Raw genomic sequence first — 11,347 nt, 5'->3', positions numbered from 1 at the left:
GCGTATGAGATAGTATACAGATATTTTGGAACATACTTGACTCCTCTCAATTATCTTGATATTTGATTTTCACAGGGTAAATCTATAATGCTCCGATGAAAGCAAACAAAAACTAATAGGAAATGTTTCTACACCTTTTGAGAATAACTTGAGGCTTGCTGCGTGTTCAGAAGAAATTAATGGAATTATTTACTTGAAGGTTAAAGAGTTCATGAGGAACTTACCAAATTAGTGTCACGAGTCAATCAGGTGGTGTCTTTTCTTCATAGAATCCGTTCTGTGCAATAATTGATCGGGCGTTGCTTTTAGAATGTCTGGTTGAGTGCCTCTATTTAATGTGCTACTCAAAGGAGTATTGCTGTGACCTAAGGCGTTCATATAGTCTGCAATCAAAAGCGTCAGCTCCAGAATCTGAAACAAGAGCATCATGTTAGTAACTAACGTATGATAAACAGTATTGATAGGAGGTATGATATAAGATATAATACCAAGGGCTAAGGAACTAAACCCTTTTAACTGACAATTTTGGCGGAAATGAGTTCAAGACTTTTCCCCGTTCAGCAGAATAAAAGAGGCAAGCTGATGTTTTTAGTTTTTTCAAATTCCCATGGAAGCTGTTGATGATGCTGTACATAGTTGTAGTTGATAAATTAAAACCCTTACCTTTAATTTGCTCAGTGAAAACAACAGTTTGTGAGATGACCCATTATCTGTTGCCACAACTAACATGAAATCATCTTGGCATCCACCGAATGTCAGAACCCTGGAGTAAGAATACCGAGCAACAGAGGTCATTCCTGTTAACTCAAGAAGAGACACGCTATCTTCCATGACTGCAAGCCATACCACGGCTGGTTCGCCACCTTTCCACTGCAAGACAACAACAAATTCATTCAATTAGCTTCATTTTCATAGGGAAAATAACAAAAGAAACCCGACCATGGGATACGATAAAATAACATTCCAATTACAGGATCTTTTGCAAAATGAGGAAACAGGGTGTAACCAAGAGAAAGTTTTACAGCAGGTCACAAAGGAATTTTGTTGCTTTGTCATATTTTTGCGCTAGTGACAAATATAATTTTATATTTTTCTCTATTAAGAAAAACGATAGATAGAGATATTTTCAGAGCACAGGATCATGAAATGGATCATTATTTTATTTATAAGGAAGAATTAGAGAAATTGAGGAGGTAGACACAAAAGGACCTACAGAGCTCTGGAAGTTTTTTTGCAAGAGATGACATACATAATTCCTTGTATCCTAAAGAATGTATCTGTTCCAATCAGCGGAGTAACTAGAAATCCTTGCACCTTCCTCTCCTATTCTAGGCGCTGCGCATTTTTTCTATTCTTCCTTCAATTTTTGTGCCCCTTACAACACTGCGAGAGTTGCAAGGGTGATAGCAACACTTCTCTTCTAAATTTCACCTTTTTCGGTAAAAAATTGAGTAAGAGATGCAGATTTTAGCGGAGGCCTACTGGTTGATTTTGGAGTTAGTCCAGTAAAACCCACAAATCAGAAAATTACTTGATGAGAAATATCTATTTGCCATTGCTCTGCACTTCGAGAGTCTGGAAGTATTGGGTGTATTGTATTTAGTATGTGGAAGTATTGTATTTAGAGTTGGGAGTTTGTATTTAGCGCTTAATTCAGAAAGGTATTGAGTCAGATTTATTTCGAGATTGAGTTTTCTTGTTTTTGACAAAAGAGTAATCCTTTTTTGCCTCCTGCACAGTTTTCTTGTCTCCTGAAAAATTATTTTCCAGAGTTGGCACCTTCTCAAAATGAGCATCTCAATTTCGTTCACAATATACGTAAACGGAAGTAAAAAGAAAAACTGGAAGCTTTTTTCTCAAATGGCGAATTTTGGGCTGAAAGCCTTCTTGAACCTACCTTTTCGATTAAGAGACAAAAATTTGAATAGATAAAAGTCTAATAAACTATGATTAATTCTTACCTTAGCTTGGAAAAGAGATGCAGCAAAATAGGGCCATTTACGGGTGCAAGTGAGATAAATTCGAACGCAGTCTAATGCACTACGACCTTTTAATGACGTCCACTTCTCCTGCAAACTGGATTGAAGTTCCCTGCAAAGATTTCAATACGTTATTACCTAATATTTTTTTCAGGTTTAAATAATCCAACCAGTCTTTATTTCAATTGATGATCCAATTCCACTGAGGTTATAGCTGAATTTCTTTCATAACAATTAAAGAAAAAACTAATTCTGAAGGAAGTGCTTTGGTTTAAAAAAAAAAATGTCACTAAAACAAGTCCTGTATTTTAATTGGCAAAATCCGTAGAAAAAGTGCAAATCATTCACTCAAACCTATAATTTCATGAAACAAAAGAGGGATTGAATAGGGAGGAAAATTTAAAACTTACTTAAGAGCCTCTGAGGAGAGACCATCCCTATAGCGATAGGGATAAAATTTGTCGAGAGCTTGAAGAACAATCAAGTCTCGGGCCATTGCACCGCTGCCTCGACCTTTATCACAGTTATATTCACCAAAATCAATCTGAAACAAAGTTGGTAACGGTTACTTTAGCTTCAGTTAAAATATAAAATTGCTAAAAATGATCAATTAGAATGAGAATACTAATAAACTAGGACCTCAATAAGAAAATTACGATTCAGACAAATTTATTCCCGATCTATTTTTGCTTCAACAGATTTCTGTGAGTTTTGCATAGGCAAATAACTTAAGGTACTTTACGTTAGTGCATGCAGTAAGTGTGTTACACCTAAATAAACTCCCTATCTCATAAAATATACCTTTTATACCTGTCTTTAAATACTTTTAATCTGTTGACTTTTCCTTATGCCTAATTATTTAGGCTGGACTAAAAAAATTTCTCAGTCCTCAACAAGATATTAGAGACAAATAAAAGACTTCCAACATCCTTTTGGCAACAGGTGGTAACTTTCCCTTCCAGACGGAGACAAAAAGTGACCCTCTAATAGTATCTCCTTGATGGTGGAAGATTTTACTTTTTGAACTCCAGCATTCAATCGTTGACCTACCTTAATGTCCGCAGTCCACCAACGTGTCAAGCAATTTGTTGAGCAAACAAGCCGATGTTTGGTAAACTTGTTTGACACATTGTGACACCCAAAGCTCATCAGCCAACAATGAGGCAGTCAACAGCTGACAAAAAGGTAGATGACTATTGCTGCTCAATTATAGTTGTCCTTGAAGTAATATTGAAATATTTCCACAATTGCCAAGAATTAAGAATGGGGTCTCTTTTTGTCTCTGCTCTCGGACCATTAAAATTACCATAGTGCTGTAGAGTTGCCATTCTCAATTCTCAAGAGTAAAGGTTCCCAACATGCGCATCTTTAAAACATCTCTTTATTACAGAGGATTCAATTTCAAACTATGCGTATCTATTATTACAGTGCTTTGATGAGAAGATTTATATTAGAGACACTTGGAGAAAAATAAAAAATGCACTCTGAATTTGACGAAGTCAAGCAACTTACTTGGGCCATTAAAGATGCCAGTTCAAGAGCAAGCTCCTTACTAAGTGGGAAACGACCTTGGATAACCTGCTGGTTTGTTTGGTAACAAAGCAACAGACGCTCTCGGTCTGTTTCAGTTCTGGCGGAGTTCCGCCAATACAGACGATTTTTATAAACTAGTTTGATGACTCGAGTGTTCTCAAATTTGCCAGAGCCTTTTTCCCGAAGAGCAGTCTCCCACTTGGAGATCACATCACACAACTAAAAAAGAAAACATTTAAGTAATGTAGAATTCAGGATAAAACTTGACAGAAAAAGGTAAAAAATAAAGACAACTTCATACAGTTGCAGCGTATTAACATGAAGTGCGTTGATCAGCATCTAATAGACCAAATTTTCAAACGCCTTAAATCCTTTACTTATACCTAAATTTTACATTCATGAAGGTTCAGTCTGTTTTCATAAGATATTGGGATTTCCCAAGAGAAAGTGAGGAAGTAAGGTAAGGGACTACTTTCTTTAAAAAAAAACAGAGCTATTAAGGTTCAGGACAAAACTTGTTTCTGCCCAACCTTTACATAAAATTTGACCAAAAAACTTTAATTTTCAATTATGCAACATTAATTTGAATATTTTGTAGGTTATGAGGCGCTAAGATAGCATTTTTTAAAGCATTTAAATTCTTATCATAAACTCACTTGTAGGATGCCTTAGATTTTCAAATAGTTCATTCTGAATTTAAAATAAGTCCGACAAGAGAAGAATCCTACATAAAACGATAGCAATCTGAGCACATTTGCGCCAAGAGTCTTCGGGTAGAGCTTTCTTTAACTTAAAAATCTATTGGTTCTTGCATTTGAACTTACTTTGGTATGAGACTCCAAGTGATGCTCCAAATCTTTCTCGATAGGGTCGTCACTGAAAAGCGTAAATCCAGATTGACATGACTCTCGACAGCCTATTTCCTGATTTAGTGTTGACAGGAATTCCTCAATGGTAGTTGAGCCATCAAAACCAATAACCTGGTACGTCCCATTGAGAAGATGGACTGGTATTGAGTGTGGGAGCGAATGGTGGTACGGATTCTTCAAGAGAATCGAGAGAACTTCCATTCGAGAGGGCTTTACCTCCCGGTTTCCATTTTGGATCGTCCGCTCTAGAGCTCGCTCGCAGTAGGCAGCATACTTTCCACATTCCGTTCTTGAAAAGAATTAAAAAAGGAGATTTGAAAAGAATCGCAAAAAGGAGATTTGAAATTCGGAACTACACATGATAATCGGGCATATTTTTCATTGCATTAAAACAACTCATAAGCCATGGGCAAACTTATTCTATGAACATTTTCACAATGTTCTTTGATCTTTCAAGTTTGCATTTATAAGATTATGGGCATTTTTATGGCCCATCAATGGGGCATACATTTTACATAAAAATTGCATATTTTTGGAGTGATTATCAGTCTTAATGCAAAAGAAAAGACTATGTGACAAAAACTATAGAACATCACAAAACATGGGATACCGCTTTCATCATGGGGTGCAGGAACTTCCCGATCACATGATCATGGCTGACTGCATGAAAAAACGGGCAGGCTGTGAAAATTAGGAAGGCTAGCCTACAAGAACTTTAAAATCTAGGTATTGTGTTTTTTCATAAATCGAGGTAAAATTCACGTGTCTTTCGCAGAATCGCTGCAATTCATGAATGAAGGACAAGGAAAAGGTAGTGGCTACGAAAATTTTTGGGAAAAAGGAGTTTTTAAAATGAGACAGTTAAAAATTTCGGCACCCCTACTTTCATCAATATTATTCTAATCCTCAGGTGAATATTAGCTTCAGTATAATTCACTTGATGAGCTTCTTTTTGATCTTTTCCTCCATAAACCTAGGAAATAATGAATGACTGCCACATGAACCGTTTTTTTCTTTCAAAAAATCTTGATTATGAGCTTTAAAATAAGGCAAACTCAGGTAAGGATCGAAATTTTCAAGTTTGTACTTACTTTGTGTCAGTATTACGCCGGAGATGCAGTTTCAGATACCATAAGAGCTTATTGTTCTTTGGAACAAATAGTGAGACAGCCAATGCAAGAAGCTGCCACGCTTGGACGAAGACAAATGTTGGAGGGTTGGACTTGGAACAATGATCGCTGACAGACATCGGTGGTGGCGCATTGTTGGTAGTTGGCGAGCCGGCAGCATCACACGTAAACAATGACTGCGTGGCACAGAGTAAAAGTTGCTGTAACATAACATAACAAGTTGTTTCTGATCCCTAATCAATAAAGGAGTACCTAGCCACACAGAAGGGGGAGGTGATTGCCGGAATTTTTTTTTCTCGTCTTAGTTCGAGCCCTACATATTGCGGTGGGAATGTTAATTTCAGAAGCAAGATGATAATTTAGGAAACCCGATGATTTTCTGTACTATAGAGGATATGGGAACTCAATGTGAGTAATACTTGGAGTAAATTAAAGCGACTGTTTAGTTAATTTTAAAAAATGACGACGTACATTTAAAATTTACTGAAATGATCCTGCAAAGTTAAAAATGAAAGAGCTACATCTTTTCTTTTTGAACATAATTGCACATCTCTTAGTCCGTTTTTCTTGCGTTTGACTGACAGTGCTTACCTCAAGCTTGTTTGATTGACTTTTAACAAATGTTCATTCTTTGTACTTTGAACTGTTGGATACACTCTCCTGACTTACTTTTTCTATTTTGACTCTAATATTATTAAATCAGGTACTAATAATAGTTCCATTCCTCAATAATCAAGGTTTTTTTAATTTCTTAGTGAAAAAATAAAGATTTTAGGCCTCTTTGGCCTCTGAGTCGTTGATCTTCGTTCATTACGGATAATTTAATTTTTAATGCATTTTTTTACTTTGCAGGTAAGTATTTGAAAGTATAATATAAAAAAGCTCCATAAAAAGTTTTGAGTGTACACGGATTGTATTTTCTTTCAATGACATTTGAGACTGGGGCTCTACTCAGTTGATTAGCACGAGTCTTAACTTCCGGGATATTATAAACACATGAGATGAAATTTTCAAAAACTGCAATAATATATTAAATAAATATGAACAATGAACGATTCAAGCAGTAATAATATAGGCTCAGGCATGGTGGGGAAACAGGCAAACTAAAATTTCTGACTTATACAACAACTAGTTATAGGGGCAACATGGACGAAAAAAATAATAATGAGACGAGAACGGTGCAGAAACAAACTAATTATGTTACGTTCAATGTAATCACAAGACAAGAGTAATACAAGACAAAAAGTAGATGAGAATAAATAAAAATAAGAGAAACACTATTACATTTTACTGCCGTGCTAAGGAAGAACGCCGTATGAGCCTTCAGACGTTGCCAAGTTTCCCTCGATAAAAACCGAATTTACTGGGAACATCGTGAATATTTTCTTACTAAATTTTCAGATAATTTTGTACGCAATTCGATCTAAAATATCTGAAAATTTCAAAGAGAAATGTGCATGAACGTCGTCAAAAATACATGTTTCATTGAGGGAAATTTGGCAACTCTTGAATGTTCACATGGCATTCTTCCTTAGCACAGCAATGTAGTTTGTCAACATCGAACTAAGCAAAAATGAGCAAAACGGCCAAAAGTTTAATAACTTTTGGTTGGTTCGATGCAAAAAAACCACTGAATTAAAAAAATATAGGTCTTCCGAGAGCTTCTTTGGATAAGGTTCTCTATGCAGTTTCAATCAACTACTAAGAGACTTTCTTTTTTTTGTTTTTGGCTTTAAAGCAGGGAGAAAAGTAAATTACAACAAGGGCTGTCCCCGCCTAGACCAGGAGCAAGCAGCAAAAGATCCCAGCCTTTAACAGTCACAAGCAGCCAACAACAACAGGGGCTAACGAGTAACTTTGTAAAATAAAAACAAATAATGCAGGGCTTCAATCTACTTCTTGGCAAAAGTTGATAAACTTACAACTAAATGTTCAGAATTTAGAAATTTGTTGAGTATTTTGTTAGATCACAAATTTCACATCGATGAATTAGACTACATTTTTCAATTTGGAACCACCAATTCTAGCTTATTTGTGAGGCATCTATCTGCATGGGGAAACGAATAGCACATCCATTGTTTCTAAATTAAGTCAGAGAAAGTGGTTTCTTGTCGCAAAATGCAGTCCAATTTAAAATCAATCATAAATTGATGGAGCGGTACGAAAAAATAAGCTCGGTTGGATTAGCTGATATTTCGAATGAAGTTTTCTTTTGAATTTTTGTGTCGGGTCTAAAATAATAGTTTTCTCCATTCTGAAAACTTTGAAATTGTTGAAATATAGGCAATTTCGGAAAGGTATCGGAGAAAGTTTTGATGTCTCGTAATGACGCACTAACAGTAATTTCATACTCCTTCTCTAAATGATTCAATCTTAGGCATTTCTCCTAAAGTCAAAGATTCACGTGCTGAAAAATGCTTAATCCAACCGATCAACATACAAGAGATCAAAATACTAAAAAAATTGAGGAACGTCTCACGGAGAAATTTGGCTTAATTTCAGGCTTATTTAAATACAACTGAAAATGATGCAAAAAATAAATAATGAATGGCTGTCCGGATCTATATCTAATTGAACGATGCAGTGTAGGTAATAATCATAAGGGCAGATAATAAAAAAGAAAAGAAATGAGTATTACAAATGCTTGTATCTGCAGACTATGCTAAAAAGGATTGTCAACTTAATAAATATATAAACATGTTTTAAAGTGAATGACCTAGACAGGAACCAGAGATGGGAACAGAAAACAGTGATAGGAGAAAAATTGTCACTATAGGAGAGAGTGCACTTAAGAGTGTAGACTGTAGAGCCACATACCACAGTTTGCTGGCTGGAACACTTGTAAATAGGTTAATGATTGGTAAAATTATCAACTCATTAGAAAATTCAATTGTTGATACGAAGAAAAAACGTAGAAAAAAAATTTTATTAACCAGAGCAGAACTGTCCATTCAAAGCTTTCAATTCTTTAAAGATTAGGTTTCACGATTCTTCCCCTGCTCATGCTGCAGCTGGTCCATACTCTAAAAAAACGCCTTAAAAACCGGAGAGTCGTACATCACGATGTCAATTTTTTTGACTGATCCTAACTTTGAAATAAAATACAGTTAAAATGTAAATTTTCTGACTGATTCAATTTAATTTCTCATAAAGTAGAGAAAAAGGTAACTGATTTCAGCAGGCACAGAAAAGCTGGAGTAGTCTAGCGTTAGTCGACTATTTCGTTTCCTCTCTTTTCACCTTTCATTCTTTGGAAAATTATTACATAATTTTTTTCTTTTGTGTCATGCAGAGATTTGAACTAATCTTCTCTTCTAGCGTTGAAGGAGGCAGGTTGCTTGGCATATTTAATTTACCAGAAAAAGGAATACTGTCATTTAACTAAAAAAATTCTGCGCTATCCCTACACAAAATCTAGCGAGGACAAGAAATAAAACTGAATCGCTGATTTCATAAAATGTCCATATAGTCGACTGATCTGTATACCAGTACTTACATTCTTCTTTCATGGGCTACAAGATTAAATTTTTTCAAGGAAAGAAAAGGGAACATAGCACACGAAATCATTCATTATTCCCACGTCTGTGATTGTACCATTGTACCTCTTAATTTTAGAGGGAAAGAATGAGAGGAACAGAATTTGAATGTTTACTGTGTTACACTAAACTTTCTCAATATTTATTTTTGTCATTCATTTTAACAGAGACAAAAACTTTGGGAAGAGTAGAAACTTGGTGCAGATTAGTAAAGTGCCAATTTGCGTGGGGGAGGGGAAAAAGATAATTCCAAAATTGAGGAAATAGAGATTAAGACCCTCTGATAAGAGACATTCAAGATGACCAAAAGTATAAATGATCAAACCATCAAATCTTGTTGACGAAAAGTATACCAAAGAAAGTCATCATAAGATGACAACTGAAGTCCCAGGAAAAAATGTAATTAGAAGAGTCCACGGAAGGTCCTCGGGTAAAGAGTGATCTTAATTTTGAGTGAAGTTTGGCGAAAAAAGATGGAAGAAAATTAGCTCAAAATAGCTTTTTGTTTTCAAAAAAGAGAACTACGAAAATTTTAACTTCCTCAAACAAAATGAGAAAACTACTGAATGTTGTTGAGTTTCGTAAAGTTGAACATACAACCATTTTAAACCACAGAAGAAATATGTGAGACGAATACAAACATTGCTATTCACTCAAAGTGAGACAGTTTCCATCTGAACCGTACTTAAGATTCTGAGGTTGATGAAAGCAAAATTACAATTCAATAAGCTTCGGCTGATGCCTCAATGTTTGCAGTAATCATAATTAATATTTGTAATACCACAGAGAGAGATATTAATGTATAGGAGACGCTCTTAAATAAAATGAAACTCACGTACGATCCAAGATAGGACTAACACATCACAGCTAAAATAACTTCCAGACAACACTCACTCTGAGAATAAGTCTTAGTGTGAAGAACAAGCAACTAGACATCCGTGTGATTAACAAGAAGATCCAACAAATTTTCGAACAAACAAAGTGACAATACAGTGTGATTACCAGTTGACAATCCCTAGATTAAAGCAGTTAAGCCAAGCAAAGGACACTTACACGATGCCGAAGGCGATTGAGTACCTGAACGCCTATCTTGGTCGACATGTGGCGCGATGTTTGTTTGATCAATGCGCACATTAGTTCATCCTGAAGTTCTGGAATGTCGAGGCACTGCTGGAGAGCATTCTGTGCAAGGACGACATGGTAGTCAATCCCTGCAGACTCGACAGCTACAGACGTAAACAACTGGCAACTCTGGAAATTATAGAAGAACAGAATTAGAAAAAATTGCAGTGGAAAATTTCTCAACTTGCAAGGTCTGGGTAGAAAAAATATCATGCAATCAACTGCAAGAAATTCAAAGATGTAAAGTTGGGATTTTATTCCTTTAAAATTATTTGAGGGAATTTTGTGGTACATTTGACTTGATTTGAATGGATATAGCAAGCACGAGAGAACTTTAAAGAACTTAAATCTTACTTTAAACAGTTTAACAGCCTCTGTTTGATGGCTTTCATTTGACAGAGATGTCAAAGGAGAAGTCAAGGTATCTTTGGTATACAGTAGCGCAGGATGCCTCCACAGAACACAATCTGCAAAAAAACAAAAAATTAAAATCCGTGCCTGAAATGTAGAATTGTTCGGAGTCATTTGATTTATAGAAGATAGATAACACCTGCTCAAGTTTAGTTTTTCAGTTGAAACATTAAATTATTCATATCGAGAGGTTCTGACTATTTGTTCGTTCTATATAAAGGTCTGAACTCACGGAATCCATGCTTGTTCAGTCAGCGGGAAGATGATATTACATTGAGTCCTGATCATCAGTCACGAATACGATCCGTTAAGACAGCCTCAACTTGTTTTTTGACATTGTTTTGATCAGTTTTAGTCATTAATAAGTGAAAAACATTTGTCAAAAATTTAAACAAAAAACAGGAGTAGCAACATTCAATTATGGTCATTTATGGTTATTTCCATAATTTAAATCATTTTTCTGCCTTCCTCTGCATTGCTTCAAATTTCTACTCTCAAACCAGATTTTTAATTCTTAAAGATTTTCTCAATTTTTATAAATTTAATGTGTCTTCATATAGTTTTTCTCCATTTTACTTGTAAAGTAAAACATTTAATTATTCCTCACAGTATCAGTAAAACTTTTCAGCATTCTAAAATCTTGGTGGAACCAATATGACACAAGGCGCTGAGAATCTCAAGATTGCGGCAGACCGTCACTTATTTTATTCTATCAAATATCTCATGATAAAAACAAATCTGTAAAGACTAAAGCAGTCTGTGAATGT

General features: G+C 35.4%; 1 protein-coding gene across 11 annotated transcripts in view; it reads right to left on the bottom strand.

The window, feature by feature from the left end:
* LOC109030972 (uncharacterized protein CG43867) overlaps positions 1-11,347 on the bottom strand; it is a 259,857-nt gene that overhangs the window by 5,352 nt on the left and 243,158 nt on the right. For 7 of the 11 annotated variants that reach the window (XM_072297737.1, XM_019042216.2, XM_019042217.2 and 4 more), the window contains 9 exons: positions 10,524-10,636; positions 10,101-10,298; positions 5,473-5,711; positions 4,337-4,670; positions 3,492-3,731; positions 2,390-2,523; positions 1,962-2,091; positions 664-870; positions 225-411 (listed from right to left, as the gene is read on the bottom strand). In XM_072297737.1, coding sequence (XP_072153838.1) covers positions 235-411; positions 664-870; positions 1,962-2,091; positions 2,390-2,523; positions 3,492-3,731; positions 4,337-4,670; positions 5,473-5,711; positions 10,101-10,298; positions 10,524-10,636 — 1,772 coding nt within the window. In that variant the 3' untranslated portion in view covers positions 225-234. The remainder of the gene's footprint in view (positions 1-224; positions 412-663; positions 871-1,961; positions 2,092-2,389; positions 2,524-3,491; positions 3,732-4,336; positions 4,671-5,472; positions 5,712-10,100; positions 10,299-10,523; positions 10,637-11,347) is intronic. The other 4 variants (XM_019042220.2, XM_019042221.2, XM_019042219.2 and 1 more) reach the window with 3 other exon arrangements.

Source organism: Bemisia tabaci, chromosome 3 (assembly GCF_918797505.1).
Source record: "Bemisia tabaci chromosome 3, PGI_BMITA_v3".
In the NCBI taxonomy this organism is placed as follows: domain Eukaryota; kingdom Metazoa; phylum Arthropoda; class Insecta; order Hemiptera; family Aleyrodidae; genus Bemisia; species Bemisia tabaci.
This window is presented reverse-complemented; position numbering and strand designations above follow the sequence as displayed.